The sequence below is a fragment of the Pocillopora damicornis genome, chromosome 4 (assembly GCF_964200805.1).
Source record: "Pocillopora damicornis chromosome 4, jaPocDami1.2, whole genome shotgun sequence".
Classification (NCBI taxonomy): domain Eukaryota; kingdom Metazoa; phylum Cnidaria; class Anthozoa; order Scleractinia; family Pocilloporidae; genus Pocillopora; species Pocillopora damicornis.
In genome coordinates this window covers 23,621,033-23,642,440 of record NC_142673.1, presented here as the reverse complement: position 1 = coordinate 23,642,440, position 21,408 = coordinate 23,621,033, and the positions used below count along the sequence as shown (strand labels likewise).

The window sequence follows — 21,408 nt, the reverse complement described above, 5'->3', positions numbered from 1 at the left end:
TACCTGAAAAAGCTGAGCTAATTGTGTTTGACAAATGCACTTTAAGGATCTATGTATAGACTACTGATTTTAGTTGATCTTTATACAAGGTTCCCCACGGGGTGGAGAGAGATTTCAAATGGACACCCTTTTGCAACATCATGTGTATTCTAAAAAAGATTTTGACTGGAAATATATAAAGTTAGCACACATGTGATTGTCAACCTCTTAAAACCAAATCTCTTCTAAAGATCCACAAAATAGCCGCTTTGACGAGCCAGGAAAACTGTTTGCCATGATAATTATTTCCCAAAAATATTTTCCTGTATTATCGTGGCACTGGCTCAAGGCTCACTGGGCTTGGTAGTTGTGGCCTGCAAGCAGAGGCCTCTTTTCCTCGTATTTAGCGCTGAATACAGAGGCCTCTACTTGCAGGGACGCCTAGTTCTCATTTCAATCTATAAGCAGGGTTTTGAAGAAGAATCAGAATAGATGGCAAAAATTAAGGAGTAGGCGAAGGACGGTTTACTCTCACTAAAAGGTGAAGCCTTCTTGTTATATTATTCCTTTCATCGTCCTTCTGGTGCTCTGGATGTATGATGTCAACAAAATTAACTATTTGAAAAACATTGTTTTTATTGTTGATCACAGTGACTTCGGCCCGAATACTTAATGAACAAAAGAGAAGAAATAAAGCTGGAAATGTGATAAATCAGGACATTGTGATTCAAATATACCCCCTAGTTCTAGCAAAAGTAACTTAATCGAGCCATAGTATGTTTAGCTTGCATACGATATTGACACATAATATGAAAGTAATTAATAAAAGAACTTGCTTAGAGGGAAAAAAGCTTACCAAAGAAGACCTGTGAGGAAGTCTTGGCGCGCTCACTTAGGATAATAAAAATAATGATGATAATAATTATAAACGCGGTTTGTGGAGGACTTTGGTCAGACTGCATTAAGAAGTTTAAAAATTTTGGAGGATATTTTTACAGATGCACACAATTTTAGAATTCAGTAGGTATTCTCTGTAAAACTACAACTGTAAGTGAGAGCCTTTAAGGCGTCAGCTTAACAGTTTACAAACAACGTTGAGCGTTGAAAGCAATCTGGTATTGTGTCGGTTTACTTCATTAAGCTCTGTGGTTGGTCCACAAAAATCGCGTCACCGATTCGACCAATGAGGTTCAAAGCTGAAACCAATCACGACTTGATCACCGGTGCTTTATCACGCTTCAGGGAGTTTGCTTGTTTCCATTTTGAGTTCTTACACGCTACTTGTAAAATTAACCTTTATTTTAACTTGATGTCCTAATTACTTTGGCTTTAGTCTTTCGTATATCAATCGAAAAGCGCTTCCAAACCGCTTAACAAACTTTCAACTGTATCTTATTTTCACAAAGTCAATTAAAACTACTAACTTCCGCTCTAGTAGGAGGGCTTTGTATTTGATGTTATGATGAGGAAAAAAATTGTCTGAAAATGTCCATCACTGTTCGTCTTATTTCTCTTAGTGTCCAAAAGTACAAAACTGGGTTCAAAGACGAGTTTAGAAAAACCAACACTCCAGCAATGTTCCAAATGATAGCTTTACAGTTTGATATTCCTTCAAGTGAAATAATAGTAGTCGTGACAGTGTAAGGGAGATAACACACTGATAATGTTAAATGTATACAAAGTGCACTTAAAACAGTCTTCTTGTACCGCGCCAAGTTTAAAGAAGCTGTAGAATTGGAATAATGTTCCTGTATTTGCGCTTGTTGGCGGCGAATTTGGAAATAAATTTTCAAGTAACAACAAGAAGATATGCTTAAGAACAGCCATAGCCATATGCAGGAGCCCATAAAGAAAAATTCTTTGTTCCACAAATAAGTCAATGCAAAAGTGAAGTTTACAATCCATGAAGATATGATCAATGAACGGACACGTTTTAAAGTTACAATCTGCCTGTATCTCAGCCTGAACAGCAAAGCAAAGAGCCTGTCCGTACTTATAAGAGTCATTGTGTTAATAGATTGTCCGCACAATACTGCACTTGTAATGTAAGCTAAGCTTTCAGTTACTTCACAAACGTCACCCACTTTGTTAGCGATCATCTTGTGATAAACAATAAATATGGGCTGGGAAATCATTCCTACCAAGAGGTCTGTACACGAGAGCCAACGAAGTAAAAGTTTTGATGGTGGATGGAGAGAAGATTCTTTACAAAGGGCGACGAGGATGATGAAGTTTCCAGGCAGAGCAGTGATGGATAGAATTGCGTTCACGTAGATAAAAATGTGAGAATTGAATTTACATTTGACATCCTCGCTCTCTTCAGCGGAACTCAACAAGCACACGGATAATTTTACGGAGTCTTCCTTTCCTCGTGACGTGAAGTTTGACATTTTATAAACCTTAATAGATCAATCCTTCTTGTGATCTCCGAACAACTCCAACCGGCAGCAAAAGTACTGCGATAGAAATGCCCCCAAAACCTCAAATGGATATTTTGAAACGAAATGGCACAAATTAAATATAGGGGATCGCTTCAGGAAATTTATTGTACTTATCAATAATTTAAACAGCCCTGAAGGGACTTGACCACCTGCCACTATTCTCAGTAAATCTTTACTTCCTTTTTAAATTAGTAAGTCACCAAGTAAGATTAACCAAGTAAGATTAATCAATTGAAAAGCAGGAGAACAACAAATCCGTTGAGTCCCTGAAAAGGACTGAGCAATTTTGGATGCTGTTGGAAAGGCATGCGACCTGCCAAACTAGCAAAAAATATGGGAGACAAGTTTACCAAGATGACAATTTTTTTTAATTTTTTAAGCTTTGTGAAATAATTAATACACGTAAATGGTCAAGTTATTTTTAATCAATTATGTGGAAAATTTATTGATAGTTTTATGCAAATCATGGTCTTTTCTAAAATTAAAAATTTATGTCACTATGTGTATATTTCTGAAAGGTGTCTTTGATGTTGGGCATATAACCCATAATATTTTCCTAGCTATTTATTCACTAGCTTTGACTATATAATTTAACAATACCTGTGGTGGTAATTCTGTCAGAACATTTTTAGCTAACTTGGTTTCCTGGATATTTGTTCACTAGCTTTGACTGTATAATTTAAAAATAATTGTTGTGGTAATTCTGTCTAAGTATTTTTAGCTAAATTAGTTTGAAAAATGGATATTTTAGGCTATGGTGACCTATGAGCATACAAAAGTAACCAAAATGACTATTGTGTTTATTGCAAGGGATTCTGTAGATATTTTTTAAGTTTATGGAGAGACTGTTGCTAACTTTGGTTTTATCGCTTCAGTCAAATAGAATCGCTTTAAGTTGCCTTAGTCGCCTTAAGTCACCTTATGTCACCTTAAATCGCCTAAAGTCGCAATGTTTTTTCTGCCAATTTTGCTTAAGTCGCCTTAAATCGCCCAAAGTTACGGCGACTTAAGGTCCCAGAGTAGGCCTTAAAGTTACTGTAATTAAGATAACTTCAATTTCCGTACAGAGGAAACTGCGGAAACATTTGAAACGAGTGTAAATAATGCGAAGAGCACTTAGCAGGTCCATCATAAACCAACCATAAAACTGTATTTACAAAAACAAGAATATTAACGTGAGCCAAGCAGTTAGCGCTCTCGCTTTCTTTATCACTAAATGCGAAACACGCAGAGAGGTAACTCGTCTCTTCTTCTCTGTGCTGTGAAGAGTTGATCATTTTTCCTTTATTTTTTTTTTTTAACCGGTCAAGAGGATCCCCAAACCACTAAAAGTTTCCCTTCTGTTTGGGAAGGTTTACTGTGTAGAATCCGTTGCATTTCGCTCAGTTATCAAAAGAACTAAAAGTTAAAAAAAAAAAAGGGAAACTGCTTGTATATGAAATTGACAGTTTCATAGGAATAGACATTGAGTTTAGGTTATGATTACCTACCTCGGTCAGTTAAATAATACCGTTATCTTATTTTGAGTTTTCAAAATGAAAGAAACCGCGTTTTCTTTGTACTATGTAAAATTGAAATTGACAGAAATGCACTGCGGATTCAGTATCAGAAAATAGAGTAGGCCTTTAAGTTACTGTAATTAAGATAACTTCAATTTCCGTTCAGAGGAAACTGCGGAAACATTTGAAACAAGTGTAAATAATGCGAAGAGCACTTAGCAGGTCCATCTTGTGCAAACTAATTTGTAACAACCTGAAAGAGACTAGTATAAAGTTCTGTTATGTAACTCACAGATTGTAGAAATGCAAGATTGCTTATTTTTTTACACTCATGTAAGTCTTAGAAGAACTGGTTATATTTGTGTACTTTGATAAAGGAAATCAGTAAATTTTGCGTTCAGTTGTGGAATAAAGTTATCACCTGTGTTTTCTACAGCTGGTGACGATAGTTTCATTTTTCCTCAGTGGGCGATTGCGGTCAAAATTTTCCCTGACTCTTTTTCCATCTACTCAAACGATGCTTTCAAAAGTGCTAATCCAGGCTTTATACAGAATGCGAACTCATCACCTTTGATCCGTCAGAAAATGGTCCAGGCTATCATCAAGCTGTAAAAAGCTCAGTGTTTAAGGCTATGGGGGGACAACTCCCCCTCTTAAAAGCATACCTAACTAAAAATTTGGTCGGGGCTGATGGTTAAAAGAAAGACCTAAGGTTTAAAAGCGTAAGAATCTACGAGGACCGGAAAACTACCCAATGCAGTATTCAGTTAAGGACTGTCAAGCTTGTGAGGTGCACGCAATCGATTAAGACTGGTACTTATAATATATGAAATACTTTTAACGGCAACGGGCCATTCTTACTGCTACTTATACTTGGTTACACCTAAAGATATGTTTCAGTTTAGTCGGAAAAAAAGCCAGTTGGCCGATTCCTCGGATCAGGTGATGCCATTTGATGTTCCTGATATGAAATTAATTTTCTCAGAACGCTGGTATCCTTCAGTTTTTTTGTATTTATTTTTATTTCATTTGAGATGAGTGAAAAATTCTCATCAATCTAAGCTATAATTTACTGATTACATGTAAGTTACATTTGGCAATGAGGTCAGATTGTCTATATCCGTGTAAAAGGTGATAAAAACTGATATTTATATCTGCATAAACTGTTTACATTCCTGTTTACATTGCCCCGTTATGAGGCAATGAACTGCAAGCTATCTATCATCATAACAGATGATAAGAGCTACGGATTAAAAAGGGCACATTACAGTAAACCTAGATTAAAAAAAGTTATTTTTCCCATGCCCTGAAGCAGTCTTTCTCAGTAGCTAAAATATAGTGACTTTAATTTTAGTTTTCCATAAGCGATCCACAGTCCCATGCTTTAGCATAATTCCTTCATTTCGTTGGGTATCAATACAGGATCAATTTGAGCATCACTTTCATGTTGTTATCATTTTGGGGGCTGTAGAAGTCGTCGTTTGGTGTCGTCTCATTTCCCGAACAGTTGTTGGTTGTCAAACCATCTTTGCATGTCACAAAATGAAAACTCGTACTTCCCGCGAGGTAAAATTACATACATGTATATATACATACCTTTGTTATAATTACCAACTTGGGCTTTTCGGTTACAAGGTCTAACAACAATATTTAAAATACATATAAGTTTAAAAGGAGAAAGAATAACCAGCAAATAATGCATGTTATGGCTACAATCAATTACAAAAGACCTAAGAATACAATTAAAAAATGAAGTTATACTCAACACAAATGTTCTCCGCCTAATAGCTTCTGCGCTAAACGACGCCTGGGGCGATTCACATTGTCCGCAGCTTTCAAATTACTAGAAATACAGTTTCAAAGTTTTCATCTTATATGTGAATGAACGTTGTCCATCTGACAGAAGACAACGAGGGATGTGTAAAAGATTGAATGATCGCGTATTCCTAGTATGAATTCGAGAACGAGGTACAAATATATTGTATCAAAGCTCATGATAGGCAAAACCAATCTCTCAATGTGTTTTTGACGGCTTGTCTCACTTCTCTTATCTTCCAACAGTAAAGAAATGGGTTCAGCGTCGAATTCAAGAAAACAAACACTCCAGTGATGCTCGAGCTAGTGGCACCACAGTATGGAGACACTCCGTTTGAAATATTTACAACCGTTGTTATGGTATATGGTAGATAACAAACGACAAGCGTAAAGTGTATCCACATAGTGCTGGAAACAGTCTTTTTGTACCGCGCTATGTTTAGGGTCGCCCCAGGGTGAGACTGAAAACGTTGCACTTGCGATTGTTGGCGACGAAGAGCGACATAAATTTTCAGATAACAAAACGAAGATACAGCTAAACACATTACAATCCCCGCACAAGAACCAAGAAAGAAATAAAGCTCGCGCCACAAGAAACTTAAAGCAAATACGGTGCTCGTTGTCCAAGAAATTATCGCCAGAGACCTAACTCTTTTTAAAGTGACAATTTGTCTGTATCTTAATCTTAGCAACAAGGCGAGAAGTCTGTCTATACTTATGGCGGTTAATACAGTGATAGATTCTCCACATAACATCGCACTTGAAATGTTGGCCAAACGTTCAGTTAGCAGACACAACGTCTGATTTTTTCTTGCAGTAAGATAAATGATACATATCGGCTGCGAAACAAGTGCAACCAGGAGGTCCGTGCAAGAAAGACAACGAAATAAAAGCTTCGATGGCGGATGAAGAGAAGATTCTTTTTTAAGAGCGATAAGAATCAGAATGTTTCCTAACAGCGAAGTGATGGATAAAATTGTATTTACAAAAACAAAAATATTAACGTGAGCCAAGCAGTTAGCGCTCTCGCTTTCTTTATCACTAAATGCGAAACACGCAGAGAGGTAACTCGTCTCTTCTTCTCTGTGCTGTGAAGAGTTGATCATTTTTCCTTTGTTATTTTTTTTTAACCGATCAGGAGGATTCCCAAACCAGTGAAAGTTTCCCTTCTGTTTGGGAAGGTTTGCCGTGTAGAATCCGTTGCGTTTGGCTCGGTTATCAAAAGTACTAAAAGTTAAAAAAAAAAAAAAAAAAGAAAAGGGAAACTGTTTGGATATGAAATTGACAGTTTCATAGGAATAGACATTGAGTTTAGGTTATGATTACCTACCTCGGTCAGTTAAATAATACCGTTATCTCATTTTGAGTTTTCAAAATGAAAGAAACCGCGTTTTCTTTGTACTATGTAAGATTAAAACTAACAGAAATGCACTGCGGATTCAGTATCAGAAAATAGAGTAGGCCTTTGAGTTTTTGTAATTAGGATAACTTCAATTTCCGTTCAGAGGAAACTGCGGAAACATTTGAAACAAGTGTAAATAATGCGAAGAGCACTTAGCAGGTCTATCTTGTGCAAACTAATTTGTAACAACCTGAGAGAGACTAGTATAAAGTTCTGTTATGTAACTCACAGATTGTAGAAATGCAAGATTGCTTATTTTTTTACACTCATGTAAGTCTTAGAAGAACTGGTTATATTTGTGTACTTTGATAAAGGAAATCAGTAAATTTTGCGTTCAGTTGTGGAATAAAGTTATCACCTGCGTTTTCTACAGCTGGTGACAATAGTATCATTTTCCCTCAGTGGGCGATTGCGGTCAAAATTTTCCGTGTCTCTTTTTCCATCTACTCAAAGGATGCTTTCGAAAGTGCTAATCCAGGCTTTATACAGAATGCGAACTCATCACCTTTGATCCGTCAGAAAATGGTCCAGGCTATCATCAAGCTGTAAAAAGCTCAGTGTTTAAGGCTATGGGGGGACAACTTCCCCTCTTAAAAGCATACGTAACAAAACATTTGGTCGGAGCTGATGGCTAAAAGAAAGACCTAAGGTTTAAAAGCGTAAGAATCTACGAGGACCGGAAAACTACCCAATGCAGTATTCAGTTAAGGACTGTCAAGCTTGTGAGGTGCACGCAATCGATTAGGACTGGTACTCATAATATATGAAATACTTTTAACGGCAACGGGCCATTCTTACTGCTACTTATACTTGGTTACACCTAAAGATATGTTTTAGTTTAGTAGGAAAAAAAGCCAGTTGGCCGATTCCTCGTATCAGGTGATGCCATTTGATGTTCCTGATATGAAATTAATTTTCTCAGAACGCTGGTATCCTTCAGTTTTTTTGTATTTATTTTTATTTCATTTGAGATGAGTGAAAAATTCTCATCAATCTAAGCTATAATTTACTGATTACATGTAAGTTACATTTGGCAATGAGGTCAGATTGTCTATATCCGTGTAAAAGGTGATAAAAACTGATATTTATATCTGCATAAACTGTTTACATTCCTGTTTACATTGCCCCGTTATGAAGCAATGAACTGCAAGCAATCTCTCATCATAACAGATGATAAGAGCTACGGATTAAAAAGGGCACATTACAGTAAACCCAGATTAAAAAAAGTTATTTTTCCCATGCCCTGAAGCAGTCTTTCTCAGTAGCTAAAATATAGTGACTTTAATTTTAGTTTTCCATAAGCGATCCACAGTCCCATGCTTTAGCATAATTCCTTCATTTCGTTGGGTATCAATATAGGATCAATTTGAGCATCACTTTCATGTTGTTATCATTTTGGGGGCTGTAGAAGTCGTCGTTTGGTGTCGTCTCATTTCCCGAACAGTTGTTGGTTGTCAAACCATCTTTGCATGTCACAAAATGAAAACTCGTACTTCCCGCGAGGTAAAATTACATACATGTATATATACATACCTTTGTTATAATTACCAACTTGGGCTTTTCGGTTACAAGGTCTAACAACAATATTTAAAATACATATAAGTTTAAAAGGAGAAAGAATAACCAGCAAATAATGCATGTTATGGCTACAATCAATTACAAAAGACCTAAGAATACAATTAAAAAATGAAGTTATACTCAACACAAATGTTCTCCGCCTAATAGCTTCTGCGCTAAACGACGCCTGGGGCGATTCACATTGTCCGCAGCTTTCAAATTACTAGAAATACAGTTTCAAAGTTTGCATCTCATATGTGAATGAACGTTGTCCATCTGACAGAAGACAACGAGGGATGTGTAAAAGATTGAATGATCGCGTATTCCTTGTGTGAATTCGAGAACGAGGTACAAATATATTGTATCAAAGCTCATGATAGGCAAAACCAATCTCTCAATGTGTTTTTGACGGCTTGTCTCACTTCTCTTATCTTCCAACAGTAAAGAAATGGGTTCAGCGTCGAATTCAAGAAAACAAACATTCCAGTGATGCTCGAGCTAGTGGCACCACAGTATGAAGACATTCCGTTTGAAATATTTACAACCGTTGTTATGGTATATGGTACATAACAAACGACAAGCGTAAAGTGTATCCACATAGCGCTGGAAACAGTCTTTTTGTACCGCGCTATGTTTAGGGTCGCCCCAGGGTGAGACTGAAAACGTTGCACTTGCGATTGTTGGCGACGAAGAGCGACATAAATTTTCAGATAACAAAACGAAGATACAGCTAAACACATTACAATCCACGCACAAGAACCAAGAAAGAAATAAAGCTCGCGCCACAAGAAACTTAAAGCAAATACGGTGCTCGTTGTCCAAGAAATTATCGCCAGAGACCTAACTCTTTTTAAAGTGACAATTTGTCTGTATCTTAATCTTAGCAACAAGGCGAGAAGTCTGTCTATACTTATGGCGGTTAATACAGTGATGGATTCTCCACATAACATCGCACTTGAAATGTTGGCCAAACGTTCAGTTAGCAGACACAACGTCTGATTTTTTCTTGCAGTAAGATAAATGATACATATCGGCTGCGAAACAAGTGCAACCAGGAGGTCCGTGCAAGAAAGACAACGAAATAAAAGCTTCGATGGCGGATGAAGAGAAGATTCTTTTTGAAGAGCGATAAGAATCAGAATGTTTCCTAACAGCGAAGTGATGGATAAAATTGTATTTACAAAAACAAAAATATTAACGTGAGCCAAGCAGTTAGCGCTCTCGCTTTCTTTATCACTAAATGCGAAACACGCAGAGAGGTAACTCGTCTCTTCTTCCCTGTGCTGTGAAGAGTTGATCATTTTTCCTTTGTTATTTTTTTTTAACCGATCAGGAGGATTCCCAAACCAGTGAAAGTTTCCCTTCTGTTTGGGAAGGTTTGCCGTGTAGAATCCGTTGCGTTTGGCTCGGTTATCAAAAGTACTAAAAGTTAAAAAAAAAAAAAAAAAAGAAAAGGGAAACTGTTTGGATATGAAATTGACAGTTTCATAGGAATAGACATTGAGTTTAGGTTATGATTACCTACCTCGGTCAGTTAAATAATACCGTTATCTCATTTTGAGTTTTCAAAATGAAAGAAACCGCGTTTTCTTTGTACTATGTAAGATTAAAACTAACAGAAATGCACTGCGGATTCAGTATCAGAAAATAGAGTAGGCCTTTGAGTTTTTGTAATTAGGATAACTTCAATTTCCGTTCAGAGGAAACTGCGGAAACATTTGAAACAAGTGTAAATAATGCGAAGAGCACTTAGTAGGTCTATCTTGTGCAAACTAATTTGTAACAACTTGAGAGAGACTAGTATAAAGTTCTGTTATGTAACTCACAGATTGTAGAAATGCAAGATTGCTTATTTTTTTACACTCATGTAAGTCTTAGAAGAACTGGTTATATTTGTGTACTTTGATAAAGGAAATCAGTAAATTTTGCGTTCAGTTGTGGAATAAAGTTATCACCTGCGTTTTCTACAGCTGGTGACAATAGTATCATTTTCCCTCAGTGGGCGATTGCGGTCAAAATTTTCCGTGTCTCTTTTTCCATTTACTCAAAGGATGCTTTCGAAAGTGCTAATCCAGGCTTTATACAGAATGCGAACTCATCACCTTTGATCCGTCAGAAAATGGTCCAGGCTATCATCAAGCTGTAAAAAGCTCAGTGTTTAAGGCTATGGGGGGACAACTTCCCCTCTTAAAAGCATACGTAACAAAACATTTGGTCGGAGCTGATGGCTAAAAGAAAGACCTAAGGTTTAAAAGCGTAAGAATCTACGAGGACCGGAAAACTACCCAATGCAGTATTCAGTTAAGGACTGTCAAGCTTGTGAGGTGCACGCAATCGATTAAGACTGGTACTTATAATATATGAAATACTTTTAACGGCAACGGGCCATTCTTACTGCTACTTATACTTGGTTACACCTAAAGATATGTTTCAGTTTAGTCGGAAAAAAAGCCAGTTGGCCGATTCCTCGTATCAGGTGATGCCATTTGATGTTCCTGATATGAAGTTAATTTTCTCAGAACGCTGGTATCCTTCAGTTTTTTTGTATTTATTTTTATTTCATTTGAGATGAGTGAAAAATTCTCATCAATCTAAGCTATAATTTACTGATTACATGTAAGTTACATTTGGCAATGAGGTCAGATTGTCTATATCCGTGTAAAAGGTGATAAAAACTGATATTTATATCTGCATAAACTGTTTACATTCCTGTTTACATTGCCCCGTTATGAAGCAATGAACTGCAAGCAATCTCTCATCATAACAGATGATAAGAGCTACGGATTAAAAAGGGCACATTACAGTAAACCCAGATTAAAAAAGGTATTTTTCCCATGCCCAGAAGCAGTCTTTCTCAGTAGCTAAAACATAGTGACTTTAATTTTAGTTTTCCATAAGCGATCCACAGTCCCATGCTTTAGCATAATTCCTTCATTTCGTTGGGTATCAATATAGGATCAATTTGAGCATCACTTTCATGTTGTTATCATTTTGGGGGCTGTAGAAGTCGTCGTTTGGTGTCGTCTCATTTCCCGAACAGTTGTTGGTTGTCAAACCATCTTTGCATGTCACAAAATGAAAACTCGTACTTCCCGCGAGGTAAAATTACATACATGTATATATACATACGTTTATTATAATTACCAACTTGGGCTTTTCGGTTACAAGGTCTAACAACAATATTTAAAATACATATAAGTTTAAAAGGAGAAAGAATAACCGGCAAATAATGCATGTTATGGCTACAATCAATTACAAAAGACCTAAGAATACAATTAAAAAATGAAGTTATACTCAACACAAATGTTCTCCGCCTAATAGCTTCTGCGCTAAACGACGCCTGGGGCGATTCACATTGTCCGCAGCTTTCAAATTACTAGAAATACAGTTTCAAAGTTTGCATCTCATATGTGAATGAACGTTGTCCATCTGACAGAAGACAACGAGGGATGTGTAAAAGATTGAATGATCGCGTATTCCTAGTGTGAATTCGAGAACGAGGTACAAATATATTGTATCAAAGCTCATGATAGCAAAACCAATCTCTCAATGTGTTTTTGACGGCTTGTCTCACTTCTCTTATCTTCCAACAGTAAAGAAATGGGTTCAGCGTCGAATTCAAGAAAACAAACACTCCAGTGATGCTCGAGCTAGTGGCACCACAGTATGGAGACACTCCGTTTGAAATATTTACAGCCGTTGTTATGGTATATGGTACATAACAAACGACAAGCGTAAAGTGTATCCACATAGCGCTGGAAACAGTCTTTTTGTACCGCGCTATGTTTAGGGTCGCCCCAGGGTGAGACTGAAAACGTTGCACTTGCGATTGTTGGCGACGAAGAGCGACATAAATTTTCAGATAACAAAACGAAGATACAGCTAAACACATTACAATCCACGCACAAGAACCAAGAAAGAAATAAAGCTCGCGCCACAAGAAACTTAAAGCAAATACGGTGCTCGTTGTCCAAGAAATTATCGCCAGAAACCTAACTCTTTTTAAAGTGATAATTTGTCTGTATCTTAATCTTAGCAACAAGGCGAGAAGTCTGTCTATACTTATGGCGGTTAATACAGTGATAGATTCTCCACATAACATCGCACTTGAAATGTTGGCCAAACGTTCAGTTAGCAGACACAACGTCTGATTTTTTCTTGCAGTAAGATAAATGATACATATCGGCTGCGAAACAAGTGCAACCAGGAGGTCCGTGCAAGAAAGACAACGAAATAAAAGCTTCGATGGCGGATGAAGAGAAGATTCTTTTTGAAGAGCGATAAGAATCAGAATGTTTCCTAACAGCGAAGTGATGGATAAAATTGTATTTACAAAAACAAAAATATTAACGTGAGCCAAGCAGTTAGCGCTCTCGCTTTCTTTATCACTAAATGCGAAACACGCAGAGAGGTAACTCGTCTCTTCTTCCCTGTGCTGTGAAGAGTTGATCATTTTTCCTTTGTTATTTTTTTTTAACCGATCAGGAGGATTCCCAAACCAGTGAAAGTTTCCCTTCTGTTTGGGAAGGTTTGCCGTGTAGAATCCGTTGCGTTTGGCTCGGTTATCAAAAGTACTAAAAGTTAAAAAAAAAAAAAAAAGAAAAGGGAAACTGTTTGGATATGAAATTGACAGTTTCATAGGAATAGACATTGAGTTTAGGTTATGATTACCTACCTCGGTCAGCTAAATAATACCGTTATCTCATTTTGAGTTTTCAAAATGAAAGAAACCGCGTTTTCTTTGTACTATGTAAGATTAAAACTAACAGAAATGCACTGCGGATTCAGTATCAGAAAATAGAGTAGGCCTTTGAGTTTTTGTAATTAGGATAACTTCAATTTCCGTACAGAGGAAACTGCGGAAACATTTGAAACAAGTGTAAATAATGCGAAGAGCACTTAGCAGGTCTATCTTGTGCAAACTAATTTGTAACAACTTGAGAGAGACTAGTATAAAGTTCTGTTATGTAACTCACAGATTGTAGAAATGCAAGATTGCTTATTTTTTTACACTCATGTAAGTCTTGAAAGAACTGGTTATATTTGTGTACTTTGATAAAGGAAATCAGTAAATTTTGCGTTCAGTTGTGGAATAAAGTTATCACCTGCGTTTTCTACAGCTGGTGACAATAGTATCATTTTCCTTCAGTGGGCGATTGCGGTCAAAATTTTCCGTGTCTCTTTTTCCATTTACTCAAAGGATGCTTTCGAAAGTGCTAATCCAGGCTTTATACAGAATGCGAACTCATCACCTTTGATCCGTCAGAAAATGGTCCAGGCTATCATCAAGCTGTAAAAAGCTCAGTGTTTAAGGCTATGGGGGGACAACTTCCCCTCTTAAAAGCATACGTAACAAAACATTTGGTCGGAGCTGATGGCTAAAAGAAAGACCTAAGGTTTAAAAGCGTAAGAATCTACGAGGACCGGAAAACTACCCAATGCAGTATTCAGTTAAGGACTGTCAAGCTTGTGAGGTGCACGCAATCGATTAAGACTGGTACTCATAATATATGAAATACTTTTAACGGCAACGGGCCATTCTTACTGCTACTTATACTTGGTTACACCTAAAGATATGTTTCAGTTTAGTCGGAAAAAAAGCCAGTTGGCCGATTCCTCGTATCAGGTGATGCCATTTGATGTTCCTGATATGAAATTAATTTTCTCAGAACGCTGGTATCCTTCAGTTTTTTTGTATTTATTTTTATTTCATTTGAGATGAGTGAAAAATTCTCATCAATCTAAGCTATAATTTACTGATTACATGTAAGTTACATTTGGCAATGAGGTCAGATTGTCTATATCCGTGTAAAAGGTGATAAAAACTGATATTTATATCTGCATAAACTGTTTACATTCCTGTTTACATTGCCCCGTTATGAAGCAATGAACTGCAAGCAATCTCTCATCATAACAGATAATAAAAGCTACGGATTAAAAAGGGCACATTACAGTAAACCCAGATTAAAAAAGGTATTTTTCCCATGCCCAGAAGCAGTCTTTCTCAGTAGCTAAAATATAGTGACTTTAATTTTAGTTTTCCATAAGCGATCCACAGTCCCATGCTTTAGCATAATTCCTTCATTTCGTTGGGTATCAATACAGGATCAATTTGAGCATCACTTTCATGTTGTTATCATTTTGGGGGCTGTAGAAGTCGTCGTTTGGTGTCGTCTCATTTCCCGAACAGTTGTTGGTTGTCAAACCATCTTTGCATGTCACAAAATGAAAACTCGTACTTCCCGCGAGGTAAAATTACATACATGTATATATACATACGTTTATTATAATTACATACATGTATATATACATACGTTTATTATAATTACATACATGTATATATACATACGTTTATTATAATTACCAACTTGGGCTTTTCGGTTACAAGGTCTAACAACAATATTTAAAATACATATATGTTAAAAAGGAGAAAGAAAAACAGGAAAATAATGCATGTTATGGCTACAATCAATTACAAAAGACCTAAGAATACTATTAAAAAATGAAGTTATACTCAACACAAATGTTCTCCGCCTAATAGCTTCTGCGCTAAACGACACCTGAGGCTATTTACATTGTCCGCAGCTTTCAAATTACTAGAAATACAGTTTCAAAGTTTGTATCCACGATATGTGAATGAACGTTGTCCATTTGACAGAAAACGAGGGATGTGTAAAAGATTGAATGATCGCGTATTCCTTGTGTGAATATGAGAACGAGGTACAAATATATTGTATCAAAGCTCATGATAGGCAAAACCAATGTCTCAACGTGTTTTTGACGGCTTGTCTCACTTCTCTTATCTTCCAACAGTAAAGAAATGGGTTCAGCGTCGAATTCAAGAAAACAAACACTCCAGTGATGCTCGAGCTAGTGGCACCACAGTATGGAGACACTCCGTTTGAAATATTTACAACCGTTGTTATAGTATATGGTAGATAACAAACGACAAGCGTAAAGTGTATCCACATAGCGCTGGAAACAGTCTTTTTGTACCACGCTATGTTTAGGGTCGCCCCAGGGTGAGACTGAAAACGTTGCACTTGCGATTGTTGGCGACGAAGAGCGACATAAATTTTCAGATAACAAAATGAAGATACAGCTAAACACATTGCAATCCACGCACAAGAACCAAGAAAGAAATAAAGCTTGTGCCACAAGAAACTAAAAGCAAATACGATGCTCGTTGTCCAAGAAATTATTACCAGAAACCTAACTCCTTTTAAAGTGACAATTTGTCTGTATCTTAATCTCAGCAACAAGGCGAGAAGTCTGTCTATACTTATGGCGGTTAATACAGTGATAGATTCTCCACATAACATCGCACTTGAAATGTTGGCCAAACGTTCAGTTAGCAGACACAACGTCTGATTTTTTCTTGCAGTAAGATAAATGATATATATCGGCTGCGAAACAAGTGCAACCAGGAGGTCCGTGCAAGAAAGACAACGAAATAAAAGCTTCGATGGCGGATGAAGAGAAGATTCTTTTTGAAGAGCGATAAGAATCAGAATGTTTCCTAACAGCGAAGTGATGGATAAAATTGTATTTACAAAAACAAGAATATTAACGTGAGCCACGCAGTTAGCGCTCTCGCTTTCTTTATCACTAAATGCGAAACACGCAGAGAGGTAACTCGTCTCTTCTTCCCTGTGCTGTGAAGAGTTGATCATTTTTCCTTTGTTATTTTTTTTTAACCGATCAGGAGGATTCCCAAACCAGTGAAAGTTTCCCTTCTGTTTGGGAATGTTTTCTGTGTAGAATCCGTTGCGTTTGGCTCAGTTATCAAAAGAGCTAAAAGTTAAAAAAAAAAGGGAAACTGCTTGGATATGAAATTGACAGTTTCATAGGAATAGACATTGAGTCTAGGTTATGATTACCTACCTCGGTCAGTTTAACAATACTGTTATCTCATTTTGAATTTTCAAAATGAAAGAAACCGCGTTTTCTTTGTGCTATGTAAGACTGAAATTGATGGAAGTGCACTGCAGATTCACTATCAAAAAAATTACATAATGGTTGTTTTGTTAACTTTGCAATAAGATTATAAAACAATAAGAAACTCAGTAGACACTTTGGAGGATGGACAGATCAGTGACATGAAACTTTAATCTATAGTAGCACTAATGACCTATTTAACATGGTATTCATTCAATGTATTTGGCACCGGATAACAATATGTTAGATACATGCGACTCGACGTGTTTAGCTTTTGTCATTTCACAAGTTTCATAGTGAGAGGGCTTTCATTGAAACGTTTTGTTTTCGTGTATTTACACTGTCCTTTATTGAAACAATGAGAAGAAAATAAATTTAATGAGAAGAGACCTTTATTACTTTTTCTAATCAGTCCTTTGTTCGAAAACATATTTTCTTAACTGTTGCAAGGGGGCAATTTAAGTTTCAGTTCTTTGGGAGGAACTTTGTTTACATAGTGAGCAAACCAAGAACGTTTAAGGAAATTAAAGGCAGCTGCCTTAGTCATTAAAAAAAAAATTTTTAATTAACGAAACCGAAATAATGCAAATAAGCAGTGCTGTCACATAAGGGTTTTGGAGTCTACGGTGACAAAGGCAACGTAGACTTGTTATCAAGGCAAACGTTGTTGTAGTAACTCGTTTGGGAAAACGGCTGAATGCCAATTTCCGAGGTTTTGTTATGACCCAAAATTCACTCCATGCATCCATCACTCAATGACTCCTTTTTTTCTACTTCTTCTCCTGTTAACTTTTTGGTAAGTCCGCTAGCGTATAGGCTTTCGTGTGTTCAGTTCCAAAACCTGCATGGGGCTCAACTGATTTCTGGTAGCTTTTTCCCGGTTTTAAGTAGCAGTTTTCGACGAATTGGTAACATGTCATGGCAGCACCACTAGTTTCATGAGTTGCATCACCCTCAATTGCTTCCATCTGCATCACCTTTAGCTCTGCAAAATGAATCCTCTACGAGTTTGCCTTGTATTTATTGGACCTTTTTAAATAAAAGTGGCGCCTAAGAAAGTCCACCTTAAAAGAGTACTGAGCCTTGTAAAAGTATATTTAGAGACCCAGTATAAAAACAAAGAGCATGGTAGACTCGTGTACCTATTGGGTGCCTATTTTTCTCAACCTTAACGAATTGAATTACAATTTTCTAAAATGTACGGTATCTCTTATTCCTTGGAAAAAATGAAGTATATGGCAGGGTTTATGAAGGGAACATAATTTACGTCCTCTTGGGTATACACATGTCAAAATCAAATTCATTAAAAACTGCACAGAAATGGAAATGATGATGAAACGTGCGAATTAAATACTACAGAAGATGATCATACAAATTTTGCTTCGAGTAGGCTCATGTTACCATGGTTACGGGCGCATTTGCTGAAGATTCCGTCATCAATAAATACAAAACGGCTTCTAGTCTCGGTATCGTTGTGAGACAATTCTGGGGCTTGATATCTGTACTGAAATATTTCATTCTTCAAGCGGACATGTTACTTGAAAGTTTAAATAGGCAATTTCGATTACCTTAGGAACTATTTGCTTTATTTATCGCTGCATATGTGGAGAAGAATCCTGATATATCGTTTCATTTATCGATTTAGTATGGACTGCACTTTCCCCTCACTCTCAAAATTCGCACCTCTCGTTATCATATATTCAAAACGACTAGCCTCCGAGAATCTTCACCTTTTTCCTTTTTTTTCTTTTCTCTCTAGTAATAATATGAATGATAGAGTGTTTTGCAGGGTTTTAGAGCCGCCCCAAATCATTGATTCGAATCAGATGATAGTGGGACCTTCCAAGCGCCTTTTGAAGATCTGACGGGACACACGCAAAGCTTGGGAAAATATTTCGCTCTCGTCACCATTGCTACGCTCGGTCCATACGTCATGACCTCGAGTGCGCCCTTCCACTCAGTCTATAAGTATATTGTTTGTTGGAAAAAATATATAATTATTTACAAGATCTCCACGTTGTACAGCAAACAAGTCATTAGCTTGATTATTCCATGAGTAATTTACTTGATATTGAATTCATTTCGATGATGCGCCATCTCCACGACAACGGAAACTAAATGACAGTGATCTTAAAAGGATAATTTAGTGAGATATAAGCGATCCTCGCAGCTATGAACACTAATGAACTTGTAGTCTAAGTGGGACCTGAAAAAATTCAGGCCCGTACGGTCTCATTTCAGCTACTAGTTCAGTAGTGTTCATAGCTGCGAGGATCGCTTATATCTCATTTCTTCACCGCAGTGCACACATATGATTTTCATATATTTCCCGTCATCGGGGTAATTTAGTATAGAGAAAAAAGAGTTTAGTAAAGAGTTTCAAGGCTGACGTTTCGAGCGTTAGCCCTTCGTCTTTCGCTACTTGACGGCTGTGATTAATTTAGATATAAATAACCTTTACTTTACTCTGGCTGTTTAGATATAAATTTGCTGCTTCACTGTCTCACACCAAAATTTAGCAAAAGCATCCTAGTCATAGCTTTTTGTTGTTGTCATGACGCCAAACACAAATGAACTCTAGTAAAGAAACCCTTACTTTGGTCAGTTTACTCTAGACTTCTTCATCATGACTGATACAATATCTTTATGTTTCCTTTCCATTTAAATATAAAGATCATTTTTTAATTCATAATTTATTAATATATGGATTGTATTAATTTTAAAGTTTTTCGCCAGAATATCAATAAACAAGACGATTCTTTTTAGCTACGGTACATGCTTCTCCATACTTTAGTCTAAAGATAAATAGGCCAACGATCATCAGGGAGTTGGCATTTATTCATTAGAGGTAATAATGATAATCCATCTATTTTCTATACTTAAAAATACATACTCGTTCTGTGACTTATTATGGCTTACCGTTATATTGGAAGTGTTTCCGTTAATTTGAAAATTCGTCAAAAGAAGCAATTCATTAAAATATTATGTTCTAGAAGACATGTTCCACTTTGATTTCCCGCACAGTTAATATTGGAACCGGTGCTCAAAAATTCGCGCATATGGCTTGGGAACTAATAATAAATACACGAGGCTACCTATCACCTGCTAATTATTATTTACAGAGTTTTCCACGCCCTTTTTGATAATGTCTTGCAAGGGTTATGTAACACTTAACGGAACCTTTCGTCTTGCTCAGTCCTTTGCTTGCTTTTACAGATAATTACACTGTAAAGTAGAAACTAATATCGCCCAAGGACACAAATTTTAAACCTAAATTAAGCACTGGAGAGAAAGAAACCTTGTTCTTTTTTTCTCTTCATAAACCCTTTGAGTTTCGGAGAAGTAATTTCCTCTTATTAAGCAAGAAAGTGATGAAAACATTGGAAAATATCAACCGGAAGACAGCTTTTCTTGATTTGAAACCAACCATTACTTGCAATCTAGTCAACATATGCCAGGCAGCGGAATCATGTTGCGATCATGGGGGTGAAATGATTTTTTTCACCTCCTCTCTGAGTTCCTTGATTCTCCAGCAGTAAAGAATAGGATTCAAAAGTGAGTTTAGGTAGACAAATGAAGGGGCAGCTCCAAAAGAAACGATTAAGGCTGAAAATGGAATCGAGGGCACAGATCTAAATACAAGAACTATTGCAGTAGGAGAGTAACATGCTATTAAAGTGAAGTTTATCCATAGAGCTGTCGAGACTGATCTTCTGTATTGCTTTAAGTTTATCGAAGAACGCGTAACTGATGATCTAATTTTATTGCTATCTTGGTCTCGATTACCGCATATCTTTTTCTGATGACCTCGGAGAATGACGAAAATTTTCGCGTAACAAAACGTTGATGTTCCCAACCAAAGAGCGATGCAAATGGCGCTGATGACAGAGTATATGCGAACACTGAAGTTCAACAGGAGTGTTATGCTCGTAGATAAACAGAAAATCCAAACGAACAACAGCGAAATACGAACCCGTGTTAGGGTAACCACTTGTCGATATCTCGTACCCATCAGCAAAGCGAGAAGCCTGTCCACGCTTATAGCACACACAGTCATGAGAGACACGCCGCATAATAAATACGTGGTGATATGACTTAATTTTTGTGTTAAAGGGCAAATGTCCCAGCGTTCGTAAGCGATAACCATATTATGTAGAATGTAGGAGGGCTGAGTGATTAGTGCAACACAGAGATCTGTAAACGCCAAGTTCCGAAAAAGAAGCTTTGATGGCGGATGAAGAGAAGTGTCCCTGTTAAGGGCCAAAAGGATGACAGAGTTTCCGGACAAGATGAAAATCCATAGGGGTAGATTCAGAGCAGAAATGATGAAGGCTGTGTTGAGGCGTATCTTATCACTGAGATCATTTTGAATGCGTTGGCAAAAGGCCTCTGGTTCGATCATGTGGCGAAGACTGCTAGAATTTTCAACTGATAGATTCATCATTTTCTTTGAATGGCTCAGATAACAGATAAAATTCGGGTTCTTATTAGAAATTTCTCGTGTTCCCTCGGTTCGAGGAAAGCCGTCAAAAATTTGTTTGTCGTAGCGAAACTAATAAAGTGAACGGTTAAACAAGTTGATCCAATATACACATCCGAAAGCCTGCTGAGCTGTCCATAAACAAATAGTAGAAATTTCATAAAATAGTAAATTACCATTGCTAGCAGTTTATTTGTACTTTGCCGGATACTCTGAGAAATCTCATTAGCACTTGGAAAAATTTCATGCAACATTATAGGTTGGGATCGGACTATGACTTACTCGAAGAAGACACCT

General features: G+C 37.0%; 6 protein-coding genes across 6 annotated transcripts; all 6 read right to left on the bottom strand.

Moving 5' to 3' along the window:
• Positions 1–1,260: 1,260 nt before the first annotated feature.
• Positions 1,261–2,870, bottom strand: LOC113683447 (melanocyte-stimulating hormone receptor-like). The gene has a single exon (XM_027200686.2). The coding sequence runs from the start codon at positions 2,367–2,369 to the stop codon at positions 1,437–1,439; it is 933 nt and encodes a 310-aa protein (XP_027056487.2). The 5' UTR covers positions 2,370–2,870; the 3' UTR covers positions 1,261–1,436.
• A 1,645-nt stretch (positions 2,871–4,515) lies between these two features.
• Positions 4,516–6,947, bottom strand: LOC149047317 (melanocortin receptor 4-like). Its single transcript, XM_089203686.1, has one exon. It carries the CDS (start codon positions 6,838–6,840, stop codon positions 5,911–5,913), a length of 930 nt encoding a protein of 309 aa, XP_089059812.1. The 5' UTR covers positions 6,841–6,947; the 3' UTR covers positions 4,516–5,910.
• Positions 6,948–9,064: 2,117 nt separating this feature from the next.
• Positions 9,065–9,994, bottom strand: LOC149047316 (melanocortin receptor 4-like). The gene has a single exon (XM_089205173.1). It carries the CDS (start codon positions 9,992–9,994, stop codon positions 9,065–9,067), a length of 930 nt encoding a protein of 309 aa, XP_089061299.1.
• A 1,226-nt stretch (positions 9,995–11,220) lies between these two features.
• On the bottom strand, positions 11,221–13,291 carry LOC149047315 (melanocortin receptor 4-like). The gene has a single exon (XM_089202696.1). It carries the CDS (start codon positions 13,144–13,146, stop codon positions 12,211–12,213), a length of 936 nt encoding a protein of 311 aa, XP_089058822.1. The 5' UTR covers positions 13,147–13,291; the 3' UTR covers positions 11,221–12,210.
• A 1,741-nt stretch (positions 13,292–15,032) lies between these two features.
• Positions 15,033–18,165, bottom strand: LOC149047314 (melanocortin receptor 4-like). The gene is made up of 2 exons (XM_089203683.1): positions 16,578–18,165; positions 15,033–16,487 (listed from the first exon to the last, which is right to left on the bottom strand). Exon 2 carries the CDS (start codon positions 16,364–16,366, stop codon positions 15,437–15,439), a length of 930 nt encoding a protein of 309 aa, XP_089059809.1. The 5' UTR covers positions 16,367–16,487; positions 16,578–18,165; the 3' UTR covers positions 15,033–15,436.
• Positions 18,166–18,175: 10 nt separating this feature from the next.
• LOC113683448 (adrenocorticotropic hormone receptor-like) lies at positions 18,176–21,169 on the bottom strand. Its single transcript, XM_027200687.2, has one exon. The coding sequence runs from the start codon at positions 21,073–21,075 to the stop codon at positions 20,110–20,112; it is 966 nt and encodes a 321-aa protein (XP_027056488.2). The 5' UTR covers positions 21,076–21,169; the 3' UTR covers positions 18,176–20,109.
• Between the last annotated feature and the right edge of the window lie 239 nt (positions 21,170–21,408).

Excerpts from the sequence above, each read along its gene's own strand:
- LOC113683447 (XM_027200686.2), bottom strand. The coding sequence starts at position 2,369 with ATGTCAAACTTCACGTCACGAGGAAAGGAAGACTCCGTAAAATTATCC.
- LOC113683448 (XM_027200687.2), bottom strand. The coding sequence starts at position 21,075 with ATGATGAATCTATCAGTTGAAAATTCTAGCAGTCTTCGCCACATGATC.
- LOC149047317 (XM_089203686.1), bottom strand. The coding sequence starts at position 6,840 with ATGATCAACTCTTCACAGCACAGAGAAGAAGAGACGAGTTACCTCTCT.
- LOC149047315 (XM_089202696.1), bottom strand. The coding sequence starts at position 13,146 with ATGATCAACTCTTCACAGCACAGGGAAGAAGAGACGAGTTACCTCTCT.
- LOC149047314 (XM_089203683.1), bottom strand. The coding sequence starts at position 16,366 with ATGATCAACTCTTCACAGCACAGGGAAGAAGAGACGAGTTACCTCTCT.
- LOC149047316 (XM_089205173.1), bottom strand. The coding sequence starts at position 9,994 with ATGATCAACTCTTCACAGCACAGGGAAGAAGAGACGAGTTACCTCTCT.